The 24,974-nt window shown below is 42.0% G+C and overlaps 2 protein-coding genes and 8 non-coding genes across 13 annotated transcripts; 1 reads left to right on the top strand and 9 right to left on the bottom strand.

Moving 5' to 3' along the window:
- Nucleotides 1-333: 333 nt before the first annotated feature.
- On the bottom strand, nt 334-12,903 carry TAF1D (TATA-box binding protein associated factor, RNA polymerase I subunit D). 3 transcript variants are annotated; one of them, XM_077173986.1, is made up of 16 exons: nt 12,832-12,903; nt 12,444-12,516; nt 10,397-10,645; nt 9,846-10,293; nt 9,404-9,579; nt 8,782-8,839; nt 8,194-8,479; nt 6,713-6,761; nt 5,359-5,488; nt 4,961-5,007; nt 4,094-4,130; nt 3,710-3,778; nt 2,217-2,419; nt 1,979-2,050; nt 1,095-1,167; nt 334-455 (listed from the first exon to the last, which is right to left on the bottom strand). In XM_077173986.1, the coding sequence occupies exons 3-7, from the start codon at nt 10,630-10,632 to the stop codon at nt 8,372-8,374; spliced, it is 1,026 nt and encodes a 341-aa protein (XP_077030101.1). In that variant the 5' UTR covers nt 10,633-10,645; nt 12,444-12,516; nt 12,832-12,903; the 3' UTR covers nt 334-455; nt 1,095-1,167; nt 1,979-2,050; nt 2,217-2,419; nt 3,710-3,778; nt 4,094-4,130; nt 4,961-5,007; nt 5,359-5,488; nt 6,713-6,761; nt 8,194-8,371. The 3 variants fall into 3 exon arrangements, with proteins under 3 accessions (XP_077030101.1, XP_077030099.1, XP_077030100.1); XM_077173984.1 differs by lacking the exon at nt 2,217-2,419; XM_077173985.1 differs by lacking the exon at nt 2,217-2,419 and having other exon boundaries at nt 12,715-12,851.
- LOC129117724 (small nucleolar RNA SNORA25) lies at nt 922-1,051 on the bottom strand. The gene has a single exon (XR_008533889.2). It is a non-coding gene; the product is annotated as a small nucleolar RNA SNORA25 (small nucleolar RNA).
- On the bottom strand, nt 2,197-2,338 carry LOC129117723 (small nucleolar RNA SNORA8). Its single transcript, XR_008533888.2, has one exon. It is a non-coding gene; the product is annotated as a small nucleolar RNA SNORA8 (small nucleolar RNA).
- On the bottom strand, nt 3,048-3,179 carry LOC129117728 (small nucleolar RNA SNORA18). Its single transcript, XR_008533893.1, has one exon. It is a non-coding gene; the product is annotated as a small nucleolar RNA SNORA18 (small nucleolar RNA).
- Nucleotides 3,853-3,925, bottom strand: LOC129117721 (small nucleolar RNA Z40). The gene has a single exon (XR_008533886.1). It is a non-coding gene; the product is annotated as a small nucleolar RNA Z40 (small nucleolar RNA).
- LOC129117725 (small nucleolar RNA SNORA1) lies at nt 4,614-4,745 on the bottom strand. The gene has a single exon (XR_008533890.1). It is a non-coding gene; the product is annotated as a small nucleolar RNA SNORA1 (small nucleolar RNA).
- On the bottom strand, nt 5,128-5,266 carry LOC129117722 (small nucleolar RNA SNORA8). Its single transcript, XR_008533887.1, has one exon. It is a non-coding gene; the product is annotated as a small nucleolar RNA SNORA8 (small nucleolar RNA).
- Nucleotides 5,594-5,721, bottom strand: LOC129117733 (small nucleolar RNA SNORA40). The gene has a single exon (XR_008533896.1). It is a non-coding gene; the product is annotated as a small nucleolar RNA SNORA40 (small nucleolar RNA).
- LOC129117736 (small nucleolar RNA SNORD5) lies at nt 6,902-6,973 on the bottom strand. Its single transcript, XR_008533899.2, has one exon. It is a non-coding gene; the product is annotated as a small nucleolar RNA SNORD5 (small nucleolar RNA).
- A 32-nt stretch (nt 12,904-12,935) lies between the features above and the next one.
- Nucleotides 12,936-24,660, top strand: BKGD (beta-keto-L-gulonate decarboxylase). Of its 2 annotated transcripts, none has more exons than XM_077173982.1 (9): nt 12,936-13,065; nt 15,644-15,766; nt 17,881-17,979; nt 18,921-18,994; nt 19,575-19,676; nt 20,619-20,795; nt 21,512-21,661; nt 22,242-22,358; nt 24,387-24,660. In XM_077173982.1, the coding sequence occupies exons 1-9, from the start codon at nt 12,948-12,950 to the stop codon at nt 24,558-24,560; spliced, it is 1,134 nt and encodes a 377-aa protein (XP_077030097.1). In that variant the 5' UTR covers nt 12,936-12,947; the 3' UTR covers nt 24,561-24,660. The 2 variants fall into 2 exon arrangements, with proteins under 2 accessions (XP_077030097.1, XP_077030098.1); XM_077173983.1 differs by having other exon boundaries at nt 13,002-13,069.
- The last annotated feature ends 314 nt before the right edge of the window (nt 24,661-24,974 follow it).

The following is a 24,974-nucleotide window of genomic DNA, read 5'->3' as shown; positions in this document are numbered from 1 at the left end:
TAGGAATGGGGAAGAGACCTTTAAAGGTCCTGCTTAAAGCTCCAACAAGATTGGCCTGGAGCATTCTCTGCTCCAGGAAGAACACCAGCTCTGAGCCTATTCACAGGAGGTGCTCCATCCCTGTGCTCATTTTTGCAGCCTCCTCTAGATCTGCTCCAAGGAAACTCTTAGAAAGCTGATTTTTGATGAATCAACTCTACACTTCTTTTCACTTATTTAATCTGGAGCAGTTGACATGTACTGCAGCAGCAAACCATAAGCCAGATCCAGTTTGTTAAACTCCATGGAGTCAGGTGGAGGCTGTAATACTGGGATCATTATTACAGCATGAAGTAACAAGTTAAAATGAATGTTTAATTCAAAAAACTGCAATAAACACTCTAGGGACGGTTCTTTCTTTGTCTGGAACACCTGTGCAGTTCTTTGGAGCAGGCTTGCATCAACATCAGCAGGATCTAAGACAGGAAAAATATCTATTAGCATTTTCTATCTAAATAAAAACAACTTTTCTAATATCCAATCTAAACCTCTCCTGGCACAAGTTGAAGTCATCTCCTCTAATTTTTGTTAATTGGCAGGCCAACCCCCACCTCACTACACGCTCCTTTCAGGTGGTTGTACAAAGCAGAAGGCTCCCCCTGTTCCACCTTTTCTCCAGCTCCCTCAGCTACTCCTCATGAAACTTGGTGCTCCAGACCCTTCCCCAGCTCCACTGCCCTTCTCTGGACACACAAACAGCAACTGGGCTGCAAGACTGCTCAAACCATAACTGTAGCAGCCCTGTTCCTTAATGCCCCATGCTGCAAGTTCTTGCTTCAGAATGGAACTGAGCAGCCTCTCCTCCACATCAGCATCAAAAAACCCTGAAGGCAGCTGGGGGTAAGGCCCTTTTCCAGCCCAGGAGGCCCCACTACACGAGGTGTTATCTCCTCACAAATAGACCATAGCACACACAGAGTGTCCATGGCATCCTGCAGAGGATTTCAATATGCGGTCACCGCGTTAAGAGCTGCTGGTTTTTCAGCCACGCAAACCCTCTTTGAAGTGACCTTCAATTTTTTTACAGTCTCAGCCTTTTTGGTAAGTGCCCTTACCTTCACACTCTCTTTGCTAGCTCCCACATGGTGTTTCTCATGCCTCTGACAGGCAGCAACTTGGTGGCAGACCCTAGGAGTTAAAAGAGTTGGGTTTGGTTAGTACAGGGGAAAGTGCATCTTGGGTGTAAATTACATGGAACAGCCTATGTCTCCTGTTTTTGCTTCTGTTTCAAAGAACCAAACTCAGCAGGAGCTCTGGAATTAAATCAGCAACTCACTTAACTGGAACTTTTGCTCCCCTGTAGCTTAAGTGTTGAAGGTGCCCAAGGATACATCCCTACACCTCAAGCAGAACTTGCTCTTAACAGCAGCAGGGAGTATTGTGTCCTTGACCCATGTTAAAGCTTTATGCCCAGCAGACTTGGTGCCACCTCATGTGGCAGCAGAGGAGTCTGGTGGATTTGCTTTATGGTCATGTCCACAGCTCACCAGAAACAGTAACATCCCAGCAGCCTTGGTAATGACCAGATACTCCTCTCACTGCTCTTACAGGACTTCAGTGAATAGCCCAGGTGCCCATGTTTTCCAGTGAAGGACCAATCAATCCTGCCAATACACAACCCAAGTTGTGAACAAGCCTTAAGTATGGCACAAACTCCAAGTACTGAGGAATTCCTCACAGCCTACAGCAGCTAATTCAGACACCTGTATACTACAAATGACTGCAGTTTTAAGTATAAATACACACAAGAATGACTCACAGATAAGTGATCTCCTCAGATACAGCCAAGATCTGCAGTGATCACTACCCAGTAATCTCTGGTACTCACAACCATTTCTACACTTAGTTCTACAACAGTTTAGTAGTTCCCATGTTTACAGTCATACAAAGCAAATACACCAACTGTAAAATCATATGGAACTAGTAACTGAGTGCTTACCTGTCAAACAAACTGCTTCCATCTTTTTAACTCAGGGAAATTCAATTCACTTCATTCTGTATCCTCAAGCACCTGTTAGAAAGAATTGAATGCACTTGCTGAGTTCCAGAGCCCACTAGCCAGTTTTCACACAGAAAATCAAAATGAAGACAAATGAAATCATTTATTTTTACTTGTTACATGAAAATAAGTACACTGAAATCCCTTTAGAGGTTTAAGATTGTTTCAGCAAAAATACCTGGTTTAACAGGCACAGCAGACTGAAAACGAAGGATGCCAAATGCTGCACTGGTGTAGCACTGCTTTTTGAACATCCCACCAGGAGAAGGCTGCTGGGTGCACAGACTTTCAACCACCACAGCTTGTTTCACATTTGAGCTTCTTGCATGCACCAGAGGGTGTCAGGCAGTAAGAGGTACTCTCCACAGAACTGCTGTGCAGCTGAGATGGAGAACAGACTAACATCAACAGCAGCTTCAGAATTCTCCTGTGTGAAGATTTATTCTTTTTCCAGAGAACTTTGCTTCTTTTACTTTGAACTCTTTGTTCTATAGAACAGAATCCAGGGATTTTAACAGTACAGCATAAACTGGCTGGGCTGCTCAGAAATTAACTCTTTAAACCCCGTACTTGAAGAAATTAACCAAATATTGCTGCTCAGTATGAAACTGTGGAGCATCCTTATACAAAAAAATGCAGCAAGTTTAATGAAGTTACTTCATAACAGACATAGCAGTGCTGTCTCTTCTTACCTATAGCCACTGAAACAAGAAATAATAATCACTCCTGCATGATTAAAGGGGAGAATAGACTGTTTCAAGCCATCCAGAAAACAAGCAGCAAAAAAATTGTTGCAAGTCAGGTGCCTACACAAAAACCCGGGCAAGAGACAAAGTTCAGCCAATGTAATTCAGAATGTCAGTTGCACCTGAAGTCCCAGAACAGACTGACTTTTTACTCCAACTAAGCTTTTCCATTTGAATCACTTTTTGGTTTGTATTCCAAGCATGTTGCAGTACACCCAAAGGAGAACACTGGGCATCCTGCATTCCTCAGATTGTATGCTAAGATTTGTCTTGCAGTTTTATCCCACAGAGCTAACAGGTAGTTAAGTGGGTAAAGCCAAACCACAAGTTTAATCTGTGAGGCGTTTCCAACGACATGAACCTACAGGAAAGATCCCATCGGGATAGACCTCAACACTTCTGGTGCTACAAATTAACACAAGAGACAAGAAATCAAAATCAAGCAGACTGGGAAAGTACCTAGTACAGATCACAGTGTCATTTATGTTGTTTCAAGACATTCTGGAGTAGGAAGAGGGTGAGATACGCCAGCACCTCCTTCATATTAACAAGTTTTTAAAGTTAAGTTACCTGAGAAGCAAACATCAATTGGAATTATCTACAGAACTCTGCAGAATCCTCCCTGTAAGTTTCCTACTGAGTGTAACTTACTGGTCAATGCAAAACTATCAGTTAAAGCAGTTAACCTGTTCATCTTGTTTGTGACTGAGGAATTTATATGAACATTCCTTGGGCAAACTTAGGTTACAATCAATTCTTCCTTTAACAGAATGAACAATCCATTAAGATATAGTAGTGTAATGTTGAAAACAGTCCCTGAAACCTTCACAAATCAGTAAGCTTGGTCTGAGAGACTCCTGGCCTACTGAGGACCAGAGCCCCTCAGTCTTTAAGGTATAGGCAGAATTTCAGATGTCACACTAACCCTTGAAACAGCTTCAGACTTTGTGAAATGGCAGCCTGTATTTCTTTCTTCTTCACTTTCTCTAAGTACCTGCAACCAGGAAAGAACAAGTAAAGTTACAAACCAGCATACAAATCAGCAGAACCTACAATAGTATTAAATAAATTTGTTCAGAAAGGCTCTTCTCATTCACTCTCTTCAGAGCAGTTGAACATTTTGCCAATCATCACAACAATTTTCTCACAGCATTCTTAAGTTTGGGGAAAATAAGCTCTCATGTTTTCTGAAACAACACTGCATTTTCTCAGTAAGAGAGGAGCAGCAGTATAACCAGCTCACCAAGTTAAAGACAGGTAGCTGACCTGAAACAGGTAAGGGTAAAAAAAAACAGGGACACAAACTTACCAAGATGCTAGTTCAGACCTGACATCAGGTGAACTTCCTAAAACAAAATAAATTGTTGTATCTTAGTAATACTTTTAAGTTTCCTCAGTATTTTAGCAGTTCATCAAGACTTGAGTGCTTTTATCTCCATGTGAGGCCAGGCAGAGAGTAGTCCAGTTACACTGGCTGAATGCTGATGACACAACAAAGCACTTCATCTGCCATCAAACCACAGCCCAGTTTATCACACAACTACCAACAAGGCCCATCTGCAGCTGAAGAGACTGGAGCACAGAAGGTAAAACTAAGGGAGTTACCTCACAAAGAAAGCATGGAAGAGACCATTGTAAGACACCTTAAAAATATGCTTTTAATAAACCATCTACAGGAATTCAGCACTGCAAGTATTTTTTCTCTACTGCTAATTCTACTTCTTTTAGTACATAGGATGCAGAATTGAGGCACATCAACTCACATTAATGCTTAGATTTTATAGTAGCTGCATTTTTAAGTATGTTTGCAGAATTGTCCCACTAAGTGAATTTGTTACAGGTCTCATTGTCACCACTGCAATTAAGTGTACAGCGAGGAAAGCAGAACCTGTTACTCCTCTAGCCACGTTTTCCAATTCAGACACACTGCAGGTTGTGTCTAGCTGCTGAAGAACGAGGCATAAAAACTCCACAATGTCTTTACAATAGCCTGGGTTTTAAACCTAGCCAGGTAACTCGCAAAGAAACCTGTCTCTAGTGGTCATCTGGAGCTTGGATTTTTGTTTCAAAATACTTTTTCTTATCAAAAGGCAGCCAAGAAGTTAAGACTTGAGCTTTTATCTTCATACAACTACCTCCACCTAGGAAAAAACCCAACTGTTTCCTCAATACTTACACCTGAGTAGAGGCTTTCCAATCTGTTCCACACATCACAGGGATGCCCTTTTAAGAAAAAATATTTTGGAACAATGTCATTAGTTTAACTATACTTTTATCCTGTAACAGTTTAACAGTTTTTTGATGTTGTATTTGAAAATCTTCCCACTAATAAACACTAAATCTACTTGTTTCAACAGAAATACCAAGTTTAACCAGCACATCTGCATGAAAACCAACGATGCCAGCTGTTGAAATACTGTAGCACTGCTTTTTGAACACCTCATCAGGAAGACACTGCTGGGTGCAGATACCATACAGTGCACAAATTAGTCTGATTACTTGCTGTGTGAATAGCACTAAACTGTAGAAACCTGATGGTCTTATGCTGAAGCTCAGAAGAAACACAAAGCTCACCTCTTTTGCTACCATGCTGCACAGATGTCCACTGAAGTAAAGGATTTGTGTATCAGGTCAGCAAACAGCCTTAAGAACTCAAGAGATCCCCAAGTAGTTACAACTGCTGCTGCAGTGTGAGTGTGTTCATCTGCAAAGAAAGATACAACCAAACTACACTTCTGAAAATTCACAACACCAAACTCTAGATTGATCAGTATTTAAATGAATGAATGCTATTTGAGGCCATGCAAATATTGTCCCTTCATATAAGTAACACAACTAATACATTCATCAGCTGTGGGTTGCAAAAGAAGGGTTTTTTCTAAGCACTAGGTTCCAGGTTTTTTGTCTACAGCAAAAGACAAAACCTGATCAAGTGCTGGAACAGAGTGAACACATTTATTTTTTTTACTATTTTTAAAACAGCATTTGAAGCTACTTCCCAACCGACTACATACTTACTGTTAGCAGCAGCAGAAGCTGACAGTTACCACACTTGCCAGTCCCAGAGACAGGTATAGCTTGAGCCAAGGGAATTGTGGTGAGGAGCTCAGAACCACATACACTCCTCAGAACAATGTACACTGGGCCCACCTGATGTGCTCCTAATGCAGTTCTCTACCTACAGCCATGGCCAAGTGAGATGTCTGCTCCTATCCTCTCACTCAAGAATGTTCCTGTAAGGTTTCACTACTGGCCAATCCTCAGCTCAGTGTTTCCCATGTCTATGGGGTTTTCCTATGCTGTATCCTTACTAGGTGATCTCTTCCATGCTATTCCCTACGTTGTCCCAAGCCATGCAAACTTGGCAACATCCTACAGTAAGAAGCCTTCACAGCCATTTACATGCTAGACTACCAGCTGCTCTCTGCTGTCCCTCCTGTTCTTGCAAGAGAGATGAATTAAGATGGAATTTTACTCCAGGGAAGCCACCAGAAGCTACAGCTGTTGATACACCCTGGTACAGAAAGGGTGGGTGAGGCACCACAAAGACACTGAGGGGAAAGTAGTTCCTCAACATCTTCAGCAGAGAAAATTCCAGGCAGTGTTGTCTAAACCAAATCAGACAAAGCTGCAGCATTTGACCGAAGGTAAAGCTTTTGTTTTTTTAAAAAAACTGCACTTTCAAGTATTCAAAAACTCAAGTTTTTTTTAAAGAGAGGCTATAGGCTTTTATTTTGGTCAGACTGATGAAAGGTATGTAGCACTGAACTCATACCCAGGAATTTTCACACTCACAAGCTGCTCAGCTGTGGAGCACTGTAATGTTTTTATTTTAACTATGGAGCACTGCCTTTTCAAAACCTTTTGTGAAATAATGCAAAAAAAGCTACCTGAAGGAAACAAAACTGAAACCCAAGTAACATCTTACCTTATGCAGCAAGAAAACCAAGAGGTATTTCATCTTCCAAAACAACAAACTACAAGAGAAAGAAAAGCAAAGTGATAAAAACTGTCAGATACAGTCAAATAACTGAAAGTTACTTAAATCAAAGCTTGATTTTAACAATCAATTTAGCAGCTGTGATAAGCTTGATTTTTATGTATAAATTTATCCAGTTCTAATCAGAATTGAAATTTAGTTCATTTCTGAGTCACTCAACAGTTGAACAGCTGAATTAATCACATTAACTGCAGAATGAACAGGACTCCACATACCCCTCACTATGCCCTACCAAGAACCCCTCTCCTAGATCCAGGATGAGTCTTTGAAGCCCTTAAGTATTCCTCAGGGAGACACCCAAAGAGTTACATTTAGCCATTAATTCTGGACCACTTTTAGTTGTGATCTTTAAATGCTGAAGGGTAATTTCTGCAGACCTAGAGCTATCAAGCTGCATTTGGGAAACTTCCTTAGAGAGGTCTGGGACCTTAATTCAAGCATGTAAATAACACAGCTTGACTTGCTCTCAATATTGAGCACCTACTGCAAACCTCCTGAGACTGTCAGCTTCATCTGAAGGAAATTTAATAGCAGACAAAGCCTTTTTTGCTCCTTCAGCACAGATTACTTTTACCTGCTGAACAGCTGTCAGCTGCTGACAAGAGTACCTGAGTAAGGCTGTGAGGTGACTCCTTTTTTAATCTTCCTTATTCACAAGTGAACATTTTAAACATTCATTACTTCAGCTACCAAAACTGCTGCAGGAGGTCGCAGTGATATTTAGACCACTTCTAAACACTAGCCATGTTTCCTACTGACTAAAACAGCTTTGAGAAAGGTATTTGCAGCTGGGGCAATGCCTGGCAAGTACTATTAATAAAGAGCTTTTAGCTTCTGCTAAGTCATGTTCACATCAGAAACCATTCTGGACAGAGGGGGGAAAGAGGGAAAAAGTAATTTTTAACCCAAGATTCACTATATTGCCACAGTTATTTTTACAATAACATGCAACTTCAGATTATTGTATGAGATTAAGGAGCAGAGAATTCGTTTTCTGAGAGTTTATTCCACATGGAATAGACAATCTCAATCATACAAAATTGGATTTGATTATCATTCAAATACATTAACCACATTTTTTAATAGACTTTTGTCAAAATCGACCAACCACTTCTGCATTTTCATGATTGGCTTGCATTAATCTTTAATTCTTTCTTCAACCCTTTAACTTCTAAAGTATTTCAAGCCTTCACCTCTAAGACAGAAAAACAATCTCTCAAGGACCACTCACAAAGAAATCTGCTATGAAAGAAAGGCATCTAAACTGCCCTTTTAACTTGAGCACACTAATGTATACATGCTTTTCTATATACACATAGAGAACAGCACAGTAGACCCTTGAAAGCTAAGCATGAGGACAAGTTATTCTATTTTTGTAACTGTCTCAGACACAAGCCCAATATACTCACAGTAAGGCAAATGTGCCTGGGCAGCTGAGTGGAGAGCTGAACACTGACTCCAGACCAATGTTTTAAACCAAACAGGCCCATGAAAAGGTATCTGAGGAACGACCGCTGCCACCTCATTGGTCCATTTGCTGTTCACCAAGGTGAGCCTTGCAGAGGCAGAGTTCTCTTCAGCACCTTTTTATTCATCCACTATTTCAATCACTTCAGGTGTTTCGGCATGCTTTCTTCGTGGCTTTAACTTCTTTTTTTTGGGAATTGTGCTGCTTAGAATAAAAGAGCTGTTCTCCTAAGAAAATGGAAGACAGAAGTAGAAACAAGTCTAGTTTTGAGATACTTATGTAAGATTTTAGTACTACATTTTTGGATGTTAAGAACTCTAGAGAGAACTGCAGAATTCCTATAATTGCAGCATTACATTGAAGAGAAGTGTGGACTACAAACCTCCTTCTGCACTAACATCAGAATTCAGAGGTCACACAACTCTGGATCTAAGCTCAAGAACTAAATACTGAAGATATTATCTACTAATTCTTTAACTTCAGAACAGGAAGTCTAGAGCATTTCTGAAGTTAAGGAATGCTTACTTACCACTACTCTGGCATCAAGTTGTTCCTGAGTATCAGAATTCAAGCTGTCCTCATCATCACTGAAAAAAAAATAGTTTAAACTGTTTACTTTTATAGAACCTTAAAATGTGTTAACTACAAGCCCTTAAGGGAACAGTAGCTGAAAGACAGCACTGTACCTTTAACACTGTCTTTTTGGCTTCCTAAAGGTTATCAGTGTATTTACAATAGCAAGTATTCTTTACTTTACAATCTTTTTATTGCACTAAGCTAATTGCTCAACCCTGAAGACCAAAGATAACACTCTGGTTTTTAATAATGTAAAAAGGTATTAAAATTATCCTTTAGTATTTGTTTTAGAACACTGCATTTTATTTGGGATAACATTAGAGGAGTGCATTTCAGCAAATACTTTAATTTCTACCAACAATTATCAGTCTTCAGATCAAATTAAAAAAAATTCTTTCTGTGAGAACTTTTATGTTACCATCTACAAACACAGAATATCCCAAAAGATAGTAGAGCACTTTGTTCCCAAAATAAACAATGCTTTCATAGGTTAAAAGGACAGGAGAACAACTGAACTTGATACACACACATTTATAGTTCGTAAAGCACAAAAAAGCAAGCAAAGATGAACTTACTCTGTCTCCTCAATAGGGGAAATAGGGCCTTCATCATCTAAGTATTTGTGCTTCCGTAACACCATACACTCTTTTTCTAAGTCATCACTGGCCTGAAGGGCTTTTAAAGCTTTTTTAAGATGTTCTTCATATTTAAGCACTTCAATGTACTTGAAATATCCCTTTGCAGCTGCTTGCTGTAGAAAAAAATACTAAGGTAAGATCTTAAAAGTACCACTATAAAGCACTTACATTGTGAACTGATAATGTAACATTTTATCAACACCCATATATATTCTTGCATTGCTTGCTTTAAAAGGTAATAATTTTACAACATCAAGTATCCTGTTTAATAGAAGTAAAATGTTTCATTGTTTAATTCTAGTAGAAGCACAACAGACCCCATTTCAATTCACAATTTTTAGACTAAGGAAATATTTATCCTACATAACAGAGGACTTACCTCATAGCCAAGAACCATTTTTAAGGGAATATGTTTCTCCCCATAATGTTTTTCAACAAAAGGGAACTGAAAACCTCTGTCTAGAAGCCTTCTCTTTTGTTCCTGAGGTGAGGCTGTCAGTGGGGGCCTCCCTGTGGGCATGTGTGTGCTCTCATACTTTTTCTTCTTGCTCTTCCGTGCCTGTATTCTGTATTTTCGGTGTGCGGCGGCTTTGAACTTCCTTCCCCTGAAGTGATAGGCAAAAATGGCCTTCAAATTGAGTTTTGACTTCTGCTGCTTGGGAACAGCCAATGATTTCCCTGGACTTTGGGGAGACAGTGAAGAGTCTGAGGAGCTTTCATTGTCAGGTACTTCTGTACCAGATTCAGCTTGTTGCCTTGAAGATTGAGATCGCCTTTTCTGCTTTGAAGGTGCAATGGAGCACTCAGGACGAGCAGCAGAGACGTCACTGAAGAAGAAAAAAGTATTTACTTTCAAAATAAGGTTCACTTTTATGAAAAATTACACAGGCTCTCCACAGAAAAAATTCCAGACTAGAGACAGAAGCTTACCTTTCTGAATCACTGCTGATCAGTAAAACCTCAGTTGAGGCAGCTGATGATTTACACATGCTGTTGGGATGATCTGCAGACTCCCCAGGAGCAGCCACCTTCTGCCTTGACCGCTCTGTTCCTGTACTCCTTTGCCATGAGCACACCTCAGATGGCTCCTCCTCCTGATGGCTGATCAGCTCCTGGGCATCAGGGTAATCAGAGCCAGAAGCCTGGGGCTCATCTGTATCAGTCATGTTTCAGTTTGCCCTAAAAGGCAATAAGAATTCAAGAAACTAAAAAAAAATGTACATTAATCACGCAACAAACTTTCTACTACTCCACTCCTGATCACAGGGTAAACTTAAGAACAATCCTGAGGAAACTTGAGCAGAGATTTTCCTATGAACCATGACCAGTTACATTCTTCATACTGACATTTAAGTCATAGCCACTAAATTTAAGATATTCACAGCGTAACCGAGGTCAGTCAATTTTTGAGTCTTTTTAGTTCAGCTCTTGCCCAAAGGAACGCAAACATCAGTGGTGCAACAGATTGTTCAGACTTACTGAGATGAATTCTGAATGTTTTAACCCTGTCTGTACTAGTTAAGTTTGCCTCTAAACAAGCACACATACACATAGCCAATGGCTTCTTATACTTGTAAGGATATTGCAGTTTCACATCATACATAAATATTAACTTCACTGTTATTTAAAACCTTTAAATTAATCAAAGATAGTGTCATCATGACAAGCAATGCCATTTCCCTTCTGTTCTTTTGTGGGGTCTAAGATACCTAAAATCTCCTGTTCTTAATTCATCACCCACTTATTTGGCTGTCAATAATCAGAGTCCAGCCCCAGAACTAAAATGTTATTTTCACTTGAATCTGCAAGACAACACAGTCCAGTTCTTTAGTGGCCCAAGTCTATACAAAAGGGACTGTAACACTCAGCAAAGGAACCTAGTTTTCCTCTGTATGAGCCCAAAGTTATTTTACCTATTAGTCATTTACTAGCCTGGTAAACCTGTATCTTTCTAATTTTACTGTGCTTTTTAGAGTTTTACAAACTCATCATAATATCCATTGATATTTTAAATGTTATTACACAGTTCAGCATCTGAAGACACTAGAGCAGAGTTTATCCAATGTCCTCACATAACCTGCAGCACATGATCCTGAGGGCACATGCACATCAAGCAAAGGATTAGATCCAGTCAGAATTTAGGAAAGGCAGGTCCCAACTAACCCACCTGATCTCCTTCTCTGACCAGTGTATGAAGCAAAGGCTGTGGATGTTGTCTGCCTGCATTTTAGTAAAGCTTTGGGACAGCATTTCTCAGAGCATTCTCCTGGAGGAACTGGCTGGTCATTGTTTGGATGAGTGCACTGTTCATTGCATGAAAAACTGGATGGATGGCTGGGCCCTGAGAGTGGTGCTGAATGGAGTTATACCCAGCTGGTAGCTCGTCTTAAGGGATCAGCACTGAGGCCAGACCAGTCATGTCCACAAACAACCTCAAAAAGGGGATTAAGTGCACCCTCATTCAGCTGGCAGGTGACACCAAGCTGGGTGGGAATGATCTGCTGGAGAGCAGGAAGGCTCTGCAGAGGTGTCTGCACAAGATGAATTTGATTGAAGCCAACTGAGTGAGATTCAACAAGGCAAAGAGCTGGGTCTTGCACTTGGGTCACAGCAGAAAAGGCCCTGGGGGTGCTGGTCAACTGTAGCCCAGTATGGTCCAGGGTGTGCCTAGGTGGCCGAGGCCAATGGCATCCTGGCCTGTATCAGCAATACCGGGGACAGCAGGACAAGGGCAGGGATTGTCCCCCTGTACTAAGCAGTGGTGAGGTCTCACCTCAAACCCCGTGTTTCATTTTGGGCCCCTCACCACAAGAAAGACGCTCGTGCCAGCTTTGCTATGCCTTTGAAAGAACATTGCTCACGCTGGCTCACCCACGGCCTGACAAACACGAAGCCCAGAAACGAAACCAACCAACGCCAGAGCCAGGACTGCGGCAGCAATGCCCGTCTGTGCGCACAGGCCCTGCCGGGTACTCACAAGTCGCAGCTCAGCATCCTTCGAGGTCTCTACCGCAGCTCCGGCCTGCAGCGCTGGCACAGCACGCAGATCCCTTAGGAAAGAAAAGCAACCATATAAATTTGCTGAAGGCCTAACAAAGGCACCCGGCGCACCCCTCGCTAGGTTCGGCTGCCAGCAGCGCGCCGGGGCCGGCGCCACGGGAAGGCCTTTCGAACGCGGGCAGGCACCAACGCACCACGGGCCGGGAACACCGCTCCCACGGGGCCCCCCACCGACCACCGCCACACACCCCGGTCCTCGGGGCACGACTCCACACCGTCCGGACTGTCCCTCCAGCCCCGGCTTCCGCGGTCCCGGGCCCCAGCAGCGCGGATGGCGGCGGATCCACCCGCACAGACCGACCCACCTCCGCCCGCCGCTGCCCCGCCGCAAAGGACACGCAATCCCCGCCCTACGCACTAAATAGTGCCGGGAAGCTCGCGAGAGGCGCGCGGGCCGACGGGAAGGAGGGGCAGGAGGAGGATGGCGCCATGCTGGGAGTGGCAGCGGGGTGGCCGCGCCCAGGGGCGGGGCCGAGCGGGGCCGAGCCTTGCCCTGCCTTGCCGTGCCGTGCCGTGCCAGTGCCAGTCCCGGCGGCAGGGTAGGTAGGTGGGGTCGGGCGGTAGCGGCGCTCGGTGCGTGGCAGAGCTCCGGCAGGTCTCGGCTTCCCGCGGCTTCCCGCCCGGCGAGAGGCTCCCGTCTCTGCTGTGCTGCTTGTCCTTCCCCCGGCTTCTCCGAGCTGGCAGCTCCAGCCTGAACAGCCCCTTCCTTCCCCCTGCCGCTATGCTAAGCGTGCCGCCGCCTTTAGCGCTCCCCCGCTCCCGTAATCACCGCTGCCTCTGCCTGCCGGGATGCTCTCTGTCCCACGGAGCCCAGCCTCGCCTAGCACTCCTGTTATTACCCTGCCGTGACCCGTCCCTTCCCCAAATCCCAGCTGCTCAGTTGCCTCTGCTGCCCCGCAGCCTTCCTCTGTCCCGTACGGGATCTCCTCGTACCGCCCCAGGCGAAAAATACGGCCTCTGCGTCTGTGGATGTCTTCCTCTTCTGGGTGTCATCACTAAATTTCTCTCTCACAACTGCCATCTTCAATTTTTTCCACGGATATTTCTTTCCCCACCACCCCCCTCTCCGACGCGTGTCTAGCCTGCCTATAACCTCTCCTTTTTGGCTGTAACTCTCCAAGCTAATTTTAATTCCGGTTTTGATGATAGACACGTAATTAATCTAATGTTTCACGTTTCATCTGCCTTCTCCTGGCACCTGGCTACTCTCTCTGATGTTTTCTTTGCACTTCAAAACTAGACTTTTGAGTCTTTACATACTTGTTGCCTCCATTCTAGTTGCATCATCCCACATCTATAATAATTTTATCATCCCTTTAGCATTTGTGTTCTTTCTTTGAAATTCTTCTGTAGCAATTCAGTGTCACTGCACCCCTCTGTGATGGATCTTAAGTGTGTGCTCTTGTCTCAAGTTCTCTCTATCCCACACCACACAATTCACTCCTCGGTGAATATTTGCAGTGGTGGGCCACAGATCTACTCCTTTGTGTCTTTCCTGGTAAGAACTACTGTCTACCAATCAGACTGGGTTTATTATGGTACATCAGATTTTTCCACAGTCTTTCTCCCCTTTCTTGATTGTGGGGAGCTAACTTTTTTGAATACTGTACAAGTCTTGCCTCTGCCTTTTGCACAACAACAGTTCTAGCTTGTTTTCTCAGACTGTTTCAGGACAACCAATGTGTTGAGTGCTGGCACAGCCTCCTCCTGGATGTGGCAAAAGGTTCTTGAGGGGATGAGGATAATCTAAAACAATGCTCCCAAAGCCATGTTCTCACTTTCTGCCTATGGCTAATTACTCCCTTTCTTGGTGCACACTAAAAGTCTTGTGGTATGATTCACTCCACCTGACATGAGGCTTCTACCAGAGGCACCAAATCCAGCCTGCTGCTTTCTCCTCCAGAGCCAGAAGAGGGATGAAGTCAAGTGTGGAGATAGATAAAACCAACTAAGATGAGAATTACTATACACGGGTTGCAGTCTTTCTTCTCTTCTCTACTGCTTGCTACAGCAGTAATTTGGGGTGGCTGAGCATTGAGCTGAAAGATTTCAGTTAAGTGACTGCTACGATCTCCCCACTCTTCTTATTTCTTTTTTTTTCCACTGGTTTGGTTTTCCTTTTTCTTTTATGCAGACTCAAGAGGCTAATTGTGTAAGGACAGTTACATTTTTTGACAGTCATAAAAGTTAGGATTTTTTAAAAACTGAAGCTAGAACTATACATAAGCAGCTGTTTCACACCATAGTCCTTCCTAACAAAGACTCAGTCAGGTCTAGGAATGTAGTTAGGATTTCCCTTTTTCCTTCTTCCACCTGAGATCTGGGTAAATGGGACACATTTTATTTTTTATTGCTGTGTGTAGCAAGTATGTGCCTAAGGAGTTAATGATTGCTGCAGCTGATTTTTAGGTAGTGCACAATCAGTTGTTTCTGCCCTGACCCAGTGCCTTGCCCTTCTAGCTGGCTTTGCTGTTGCATGGCTGACTGAAGTACACTTCATTTCTGAAGAGGCTCTTAAACTCATGTTCAAAACTTTTTGCTACAGTACATACTTATTTTTACATACTTTTTGTATGGGTACAGAGCCTGATACTGCAGAACTTCTGTAGTTGATTTTTATTTTGCTGCTAGCCTGTTCCTCTCTGGGAGGGGAAACACATGCCCAGAAATTAATTTGAGACCATGTCACAGCTCGGGTTGAAAGTCCACCATTGCTGGAAAAGTAAACATTAAATTTGGGAAGACCTTAGGAGGCAGCTGATGTGCTCAGAAAAGCTGAGGTTCCTTTCAAAACTTTCTTGTGACTCCAGGCTTACAAAGACACGAATCTCCTGATCACTTCATCTGCATTCAGTGTAGGATATGTTTTCCCTACACCCAGCTGTCAGCTGGGTATGTGTAATATGTGTAATGCTCTGAGCCAGCTATAGGGCTGACAGACACTTCTTCTTCCAAAATGCATAAGAAATTCAACATTACTATTGAAGCTGTCAGTCTCTCCTGTGATGCCAGAACTACAGTTCCATTTTTTCTATGTATTCTAGAATGAAATTGAAAAATAATTAACATGTTGAAAGGAGCATGTTTAAATTGTTAAGCTATTATCTTTGTTGGCAGACCAGTCACTCTGCAGTGTGCTGTACTGTAACTTGTTACCTGAAGAAATCAGCGCCCATCAGGAAATGGCCAAAGTCGAAAGGTTTGCTTTTCATGTCCCAAGTCTGGAGGAGCTTGCTGGGGGTAAGTAATGCAACATGTGACTTTATACAAACTTGTAATGTACTCTGAAAACTTATCTTAAAGCTCATACCAAAGTCTTTCCACAGCTAGTACATGCAGAATTCCTGCTTTTAGCACAATGAGAGGTGAAGAACAGTGCTATTTCTCTATATATGATGGTTTTCCTAGAGCAAACAATGATTCCTCCCCAAGCCCCCAAGATATTTAAACACACAGATGGGCTCTCAATTCCTTTAACACCACTGAATATGCAGATTTGTGTGCAGGTCATGAAAGTTTGTCCACTACACACCAAACTTCTTTAGAAATACAGAATCATCTGTCCTCCTCTCCCCTCCAGTATTTCTTTCTTTTTCAGGACTGCTCAAAACATAGCTGACAAGATGCAGTCTAGCATGGCAGATCCTCTTGCTTGAACCTAGTTGGCTCCTCCTTTGCTCATTGTCTTAGAACAGGGCTGCAGGAAACATCTTCTGTAGTTTACTTCTTTCTAAAGCCTTTGCAAGATGTGCTGGGAATAACAGAATGGTTGAAGTCGGAAGGGACTTCTGGGTTCAGCCTAGTTGCTCATGAGCTTCTTTTCTTGCCCTAGTAGGAAGACATTATTCCTTCTGTCAGCCTCTCCCCTGCAGCAGATATACTAAAGGGTTTTTTGTCTTTCAGATTGATCCTCAAGTTCAGTGTCTGCCACTTTCCTGAATCTGTGTCAGTGTGACATTTCCATGTATTGAGAACGTGTGGTCCCAGCAGTGCCTTGGGTGGTTCCCAGTGCTTTTCTTGCCCAGTCAGATGGGGACACTAGACCAGGGCTGCTGCAGAGAACACCATGTACTTGCAGTAGAACTACTTGCAGTAGAGCTTGAAAGAGTATCAGAAAAAATTCATCACAAAACAGAATTTTCCTTTTTTTCCTGATCTGTCCTGAGGATCTCCTGTAAGCTGGGAATTGTGTTGCTGTTCAGGTTTTGGGTATAATTTGAGGAGTACCCTTTTACTGTCCTTGTCCATATGCCAGAAGGTACTGAGATGTATTTAGAAATGTACCAAGTACCAGCTACTACTTTTGGTCAAGAGCTTGGTAAACCTGATCTTAAGAAGTAAGGTATGGCTGAAACCCTAACTGGAGGAAACAAAGGCACAGGAAAGTCTGTGTAAATAAGGAATCACCTGATTTATACACTGGATGTTTTGTTCTTTAGTTTGAGACACCTGTCAAAGCAGGCCCCCAGGCATGAAAGAACCTGGACCTTTCAGCATAGTATTTGAAGTAGTGTATGTGAAGACACTACTTCACATACACTACTAAAGGTTTGGAACTAAAAAATTACACTACTCACACTAAAGGTTTGGAAGTTGTTTCCAAACAATGCACTCAGCTAATCCTCCCTGTTGTTTGAATGACTTTGCAAGTTCTGAGCCTATAAAAACATTGATATGAAGCAAACCAAAAATTTTAGATTTGGTTCATTATCACTAACACCATTCATTATCTGTCTTGCTGTGACAGTGGGACTTGCCAGAAAATCTCCACAAGAGTATAAACATGATAGGCAGCATCCCATGGTGGTAGAAATTTCCAGACAGGAGAGATGGTTTGAGATTATAATCAAGCTATTGCAACCTGTCTGGTTAATGTATGTAAAGAACTGATTGTTGCTTCAGCTAAATCTTGCCTCCTCCTTTGCTCTTGCATCATATTTGACCGTGACTGTAATTGTCTGCTCTTGGAAGCAAACCCACTGCTGAATGAGATTTAAGTTTACCCATGTTACTTCACACTGTGCTGCTCCTAGTGCTCCTTGGAGCAGTCAGTCAGTGTATTTCAATGAAAATGGTTTTTAAATTCTTAAAATTAATTAATGTGGCAAACGATTATCTGCACAAACTTCTGCTCCTCTCTGAAGCTATCTAACAAGTGTAGTAATGCAACGAGTGTTGTAGTAATGTAACAAGTGCCTGCAGACATTTAAATCAATGGAGTTACTTAGGGTAAGCATAAATAATGTACCTTGCAGAAATAAAGGCCAAACAGATACATTTATTGTTGTTAGAAACTTGTGAGACTCTTGGTAGTTTTTCATTGTCAATAATTTTGCCATTATTCTTACTTACAGTTTTGCAGAAAGGGCTTAAAGAGAACTTTGCTGATGCTCAAGTCTCTGTTGTAGACTGTCCTGATCTGACTAAGGAACCCTTCAACTTTCCTGCTAAAGGTAACCTAGCATTCCTGTTTTTCACTAAGACTTCTCCAGTTTTTTTGGCACGATCCTTCTTAGTTTTGATACTTTAAAGATGTTGAGAGAGCTTAAAATGTTTTCCAGGTAAAGCATATGCATGAGAGGAGAGCTACATTTTATTTCTGGATTTGTTTCCTAGTTGATGTATGAACAAGGATAAGTCATTACTAAATACTTGTCATATTTTTCTTTTCTTAACCTATCATTGCACACCTACTTATTTCATAAGCTTTATTTAGTGTACTGAAAAGGTTTTGAATTTAAGTTGTTATCTTTCAGATGGAGAAATTTTTTAGAACCATGCCAATCACTATCTGAAGCTAAGGAGTTGTACTTCCATTAATTTTTTAATTGCTGGCATTCATGTATGTCAGTGAAGTGAACCTGTCTTACTCTGAATGGGATTTATCTCGTTTCACACTAGCTGTCTGGAAGACATGTCATCTGTGCTACTCCTCCAAGTTCCCTCTGGCATCAATGTGCAAGAAACACCTCCAGGAGGTTATTCATCCCTTCTTAAAATACATATCCAAATAAGTGGGATGAATTGTCTTGAGATAGCTTTCAGCTTTGCTAAAATTTTGCAAGTGGAGTCCCAGCAGAGTTCTCTACTGTGTGGTGAGGGAATTACTGGAGAACTGGCAAATGGAGGGTGTTGTCCACTCTGGCAATTTTTTTTTGTGCTTAGAGAATGTTATTTTTCAACATGTTGTGTAGCATTAAATCCTACAGTGAATAATCTTAGGGTTTGGACTTCTTGATAGTTCAACACTTTATCTAAGCATGCTAGGGAAACAGTGTTCTCAAAGGTTTGAGAAGTTTGAGGAACCAGGTCTTTGGTGGGTTAGGATGCATGCTTTTTGAAGATTATTGGGAAAAAAAAGATTTTACCAGGCTAACTGGCTGTATTTTTCCAGGAATCTGTGGAAAGCCTAGGATAGCAGATGTGGGAGGTGTTCCTTATCTCATACCTGTTGTACAGAAAGAAAAAGTGAGTTTTTCCCTGTAGCTGTGGGGTTTAATACATTTGTCAAAAGAAAAGCAATAAACAAAACTAAGGACTAAGAAATACTAGGATCTAGATACTAGGATACTAGATAATAGGATACTACTATTTAACAAATACACTTTTCAGTGTTTAATGAGACTGATTCTGATGTGTGTTGTATGTCACAAAATCTAATAAGAACAATAATTCAGTCTTGGAATAAATAAGCGGGGAATATACAGGTAGAATCTATCTTTTAGCAAACAAATAGACATCTACTAAATTTGTTATTACTAAGCATTGTGTTCAGAAGCCATGTTCAACATATCAAAATTTTGGTGGGTGGGTGGGTGTTGTGAATTAAATGCCTCCAGGACTACAATGAACAGACTGACAATTGCAGATCAGAGCACCACACCAAAATCATAGAATGGTTTGGGTTGGAAGAGACCTTGGAGATAGTCTAGGTTCAACCCCTCCTGCAGTGAGCAAGGATGCCACCCACTAGGCCAGGTTGCTCAGGGCCCCATCCAGCCCAGCTTTGGACACTTCCAGGGATGGAAGTATTGTTTTTCTTTTGTAGGTTTATGATCTAAATACAGTTGCAAAGGACATAGAGCTGCCTGGAGCTTTCATTCTTGGAGCTGGAGCTGCTTCATCCAAAGTTCTTGGAGTAAATGCTGAGGTCAGTATGTAAGAGTGATGGTTCTCAATGAATTCATGGAAGTATCATAACAGTAGAGCAGTATCATGCTGGGTATTCCCCATTTACAACAATGTATTTAATAAACACTTTCACACCATAAACACATTAGAAGGAATTGAGATGAGGGGCATCCACTGAGGTGCATACTCCTGAGATAATAAAGATTAATTTTTAACTTGTAATTCTTCAGGAAGCATGCGGTTACCTTGAAGCATGCAAGAAACATGGTTTTTGAAACTGATTGACAGAGACCTGACCAGAGGTTTTAATTCCAAGATTTAGAAATGTTCCTCAAACTTACTGGTAAATGCCTTTCAGATACTCCCTGTCTTTTGCCCTCTTGGATGACTTTGTTTCACTGTTGTGAATTTTAAAGATACCACATAGAAAATTATAAACTGCAGGAGGGGTAGGAGACAAAAACTATTGCCTATGAAGACCTTAAAAATCACAGATATTTCCAGGCATAAACGTTTGGTCTTACTGTCTCCTTTTGATGGATTTATTGGCAGATGAGATAGTCCATATCAGCATTAAATTTGGGCCACTGTAATAGTGGTTGTTACTGTACACTGAGTATTACATAGAATTCCAATACTTGCATGCAGACAATAGATATTTTTTTCTTTTGGTTTTTTTTTTGTTTTTTTTTTTTTTTTTAACACTAGCATTCATCTTTATATAACAATAAGTTTAACTGTTCAGAAAAAGTAGACTTGTTTTCTGGACCTTTCAATTACATTACAATATTAGTGCATTTTTCTTACCGGTACAGACCTCATCCTGAGAGACAGAGCTGTGTGATGAAGAGGATTTTTTTTCTTGGGATCATGGTCCAAAGCTTAAATCACATTTATGTGAGTTCAGCTCATTTGGTGGATTCTTACATGTTCTTACTGACTTATATATTCTTTTCCCCAGTTTATCCCTATTGTTCAAACTAAGAGTGAAAAAAAGCCTGCTGTAAATGGGAGCTACATTGCTCAGATAAATCCTGCAGACAAAGGGTGCCTGCTTGAGAAGTACAGCAGTAAATACACTGATTGTGAGTTTGGACTGTTGGCCAACCTCTATGCCAGTGAGGGCCAACCTGGTAAGGTACGTACTTCCATCTAAGGTGACTTTGCAGTGCTTTCTGACTGACTGGAAACTCATGGTTCTCCTATCAGCATTCTGTGATAATAGTAAAGTAGTAATCCCACAAGAGAAACATGCAAAAATGAGGAACTGATGCCAGTGATTGAGGGCAAGAATTAATGGAGACAGAGGCACTTGAATTTTTGAGGGATAGGTATTAGTTTACAAAAACTTTTCCATCATAAATCATTCATCCAAATCCAATCCAAACTAGCAGTGACTTAAGGTAATGGTGCAATTACTTGTGTAAATGAGACGTGGGCACTTAGGTAGTTTTTTGCACAAGTGCTTCTCCTGACACAGCCAGCACGAAGAGGTGCTGGCAGAACCCAAGTGCTGCATGGAAACTGAACAGCCCTTTCTGTTACCCAGTGTTTCTTTCTGACAGAGTGGAAGCCAGCTGGTGGACAGAAGGGAGTTGCTCAAGTCACTGTCTCATACATAGGTAAATCTCTTGCTGCCCAGCTCCCTTTACAGGCAAAGCTAGCATTGAACAGAACTAAGGAAAAGAGAGCTGGTGACAAACTGGAAAGATGCAGCAGCACTTGCATGGAAGCTTATCTTTTCAAAAAGTGATCTTGGGTTATCAGCTTGGGAGAATTTAAGAACAGCTTTCACAGACCTTTTCAGACTATTACAGCAGGAGATGGCAGTAACAAACTGACTTTATCTTCCAGGTCATTGAAGTGAAAGCCAATGGAAGAACTGGGGAGCTTAACTTTGTGACCTGTCTGAGACAAACTTTAGAGAAACACTATGGAGAAAAGCCAGTTGGGATGGGTGGTACGTTTATCATTCAGAAGGGGAAAGCAAAGATTCACATTATGGTACGTTGTTCTCAATGCATGTAACTTTCTTTTTCCTCCTGAAAACAGAAGTATAAATCAGGGTGTAACATCTTAGTTCCTTCACTTTGTTTTATATTTTTAAATGTATGCATAAACTATTAGGATGGGCACGGTACTAAAGTCAGCAGTTGACATTACAAAATCAGTATTACAAAACTAGTAATTCTGTTTTAGTTGGCATTAAGGCCATCATCTTTTGAAATCTGTGTGCAGCTAAAGAACTGGAGAACTATTGTAAAATGAATTGAAATGAAATACATGAACTCAGAGGATACTTATAAGAAGCATTAAAGTTTTTAAAAAATAACTGAGCTTCTAAAATGTACCAGGAGGAGGAACATCCTCACTTCAGTAGTTCTCCCACTACCTGTGCAATAAAAGATGTAAGATTCCAGTCACTTCTTCTGGAAGAAACAGAGTGATGGACACTGTGAGTTTCTTTCAGTCAATAAGGAAAATGAACAGAATAGTGGGGAGGGAAAAAGCAAAGTTGCTGGAGAAAAGGTATCCTGATGCAAGTGTCTTCCTTTTACTTAAAAAGCTTTTATTTTTGCTCTAGCCTCCAGAATTTTCTGCCTGTCCCCTGAATACTGATGAGGATGTGAATAACTGGCTCAAATTCTTTGAAATGAAGGCTCCACTGATTTGTCAGCCAGTAATAGTTTCCAGAGATCCGGTGAGTCTCTTTTTCTCCTTTTTCTAAGTATAGACTGAGACCTGTAATGAATTTTGTCTTGGATGTGATTTTCCGTTCAAGAATGGGAGTGTGTGTATATATATATATATGTACATATATATATATATATATATGTATATTGTGTTCAGCTCTTCTAGAGCTAGGGCAATGATTGAGAAGCTTCACATTTCTGTGAACTCTTTGAATTGAGGATAGGTGAATCTGTTCTGAAACCTAGTGGTTGTTCATAGTGGATTAACTTCATGGTTCTGTTGCATGTGTGCAAGTGTTTGCATCCCAAACCCAGCAGTACGGTTTACATTCACTGCTGGCCACACTGGGAGAAATGTCAAGAGCATGGAAGATGGCTCAGCCACTTGTTTCTGTAGTTCACTTTCATAACAACTCCCTCTGCTAATGCTGTGTCAAAAGACATGAAGCCTGTGTCCTGCTGCTGATGTGAATTAAAGTCTGCAAAGCCTCATGCTGGAAACTTACCTAGCATCTTTCACAAGCACCAAGTTCAACAGCAAATAATTCAGGATAAAAACCAATCTGGTTTCAAAAACCATTAAGGTGTTCATAATTAGGAAAAATATTTGTTTAAAAGTAACCAGAAAACCATAGATGAAAATGGCTATTTTATAGATAACAATGCAGTCATAAGTAATATAAAAACGTTTTTTCCCAGAGGTAAGTGGGACATACTGTAGGCTTAAATATGTTGAAGGGTGTGATTTTATTGTGTTATTATGTGGCAGCCTTTGGCCTAAGGCTAAACTGTATCTTCCCATAATCCACTGATGCGTCCTTTGAAAGCATCCATCGGCAGCTGCTCCATTCAGAACCAATGCAACTTGTAGGCTGGATTTCTCTGGGTTTATCCTGTCTGCATCCACTGCAAGCTCAACAGCACTTGGCCAGGCCTGTCGTTGTGGAAATGTTTGAGTGTCACTACAAGAAGAGCAGGAGACCATGGCATTCCAATGCCATAGCACTATTCACCAGTATCCCCTTCCAGCCCAGGAAACTAATCATGTCCTGGGCTATGTCAAACTAGGTGTGGCCAGGTCAAGCAAGGGGTTCTTTCCCTCATGAGACCCCACCTGAAGTGCTACATGTAGCTTTGGGACCTGTTAGGGCAGGGCCCAAGGAGGGCCATGAAAATGAGCCAAGGGCTGGAGTACCTCTTCCTTTGAAGAGAGACTGGGAGCTGACATTGTTCAGCCTGGAGAAGAAAAGGCTCCGGAAAGACCTTATTGCAGCCTTCCAGTACTTAAAGGAGGCTTTTAGGAAAGATAGAGTGAAACTTTTTACCAGGACATGTAGCAACAAAAGAAGAGGCAAGGATTTTAAATTGAAACAAAACAGATTTAGATTGGACACGTGGAAAAAAAATTTAGGCTAAGTGTGGAGAGACAATGGAACAGGTTGCCCAGAGATGGAGATGCCCCATCCCTGGAAGTGTTCAGGGCCAGGTTAGATGGGGCTTTGAGCAAGCTGCTTGAAGGAAGATCTCCCAGCCCATGACAGGGTGGTTAGAATAGATCATCTGTGAAGGTCTCTTTGAACCCAACCCATTCTAAGATAGATAAAACTGGTCATGTTGATCTCATGGTTTAGGATGTTAGTTGCTATTTTATTCATTTCTCTTCCCATATTCATCTAAGCTGGCTCTCAGAATTGCAGTAGAGACAGTCCCTTTATCACATGGGCCTGTGGCAATTCAGTGCAAAGGGGTTTGATTTCCAGTAGGGGCTCTTTGGTGTGACTGCATTATTTAATCCCAGGGGAAAGAAAGGTGGGGGGAACAAAGGGTTAAAAAGGATGTCTCAGTCAGATTAACACCAAAAGCTGGGGGCTGTCAGGGTTTCTAAATTCTTTTGTCTTACTGGTTTCACAAGTGTCTTGCAAGTTTTCACTGCTTAACGTTGGAGATGTGTAGAAATGTGTGTCAGGATAGACTATCCCATGACTTAAATGCTGTTCCCATGAGCGCGTTGGTGACGGGCTTCTGTGTGGTGCCAGGGCTTCGATCTGCGTGTGGAGCACACGCACTGTTTCAGTCACCACGGGGAAGGAGGGCACTACCACCAGGACACCAGCCCGGACAGCGTGCAGTACCTGGGCTACTTCCAGCCCGCCGAGCTGCTCTTCCGCATCGACCGGCCCCAGGAGACGCACCTCGTGGGGAGAGACTGAGCCCCAGGCCGATTGCACCTTCCTCAAGTACAAATGCTGATTTTTTGTAACGCTTTCAATTACCATTTATCAGATTTGAGAATAAATATGAGAATAGTCAGCTGCCGCCTTCTTAATTGTGTCAAAGGGCAGAACTTGGTGTATATGTTTCATAGGAGTTACGACGGAATTTAAACGGTAATTTAATGGCCATGTTACTGTATGTTTTCCTTTTGTTTGGTTGAGCTTCCTGCGTGGCCACAGCTGACCATGGGGAACTAGAGGTGAAGTTAGGTTTAGAACGGGACACGAAACTAAGTTCTGGTCGAATATAAGGCCGGAGAAGTATCGGCACCGGCTCCGACCTTCTGTGCTCGGCACCGTCCCCTCACTGCGCTGGCCCCGCCCCTTCCCGAGTACCTCCGGAGGTAGCCG

This window comes from Agelaius phoeniceus, chromosome 2, assembly GCF_051311805.1.
Source record: "Agelaius phoeniceus isolate bAgePho1 chromosome 2, bAgePho1.hap1, whole genome shotgun sequence".
NCBI lineage: Eukaryota > Metazoa > Chordata > Aves > Passeriformes > Icteridae > Agelaius > Agelaius phoeniceus.
The sequence above is the reverse complement of the archived record's forward strand: the minus strand, read 5'-3'. Positions and strand labels throughout refer to the sequence as shown.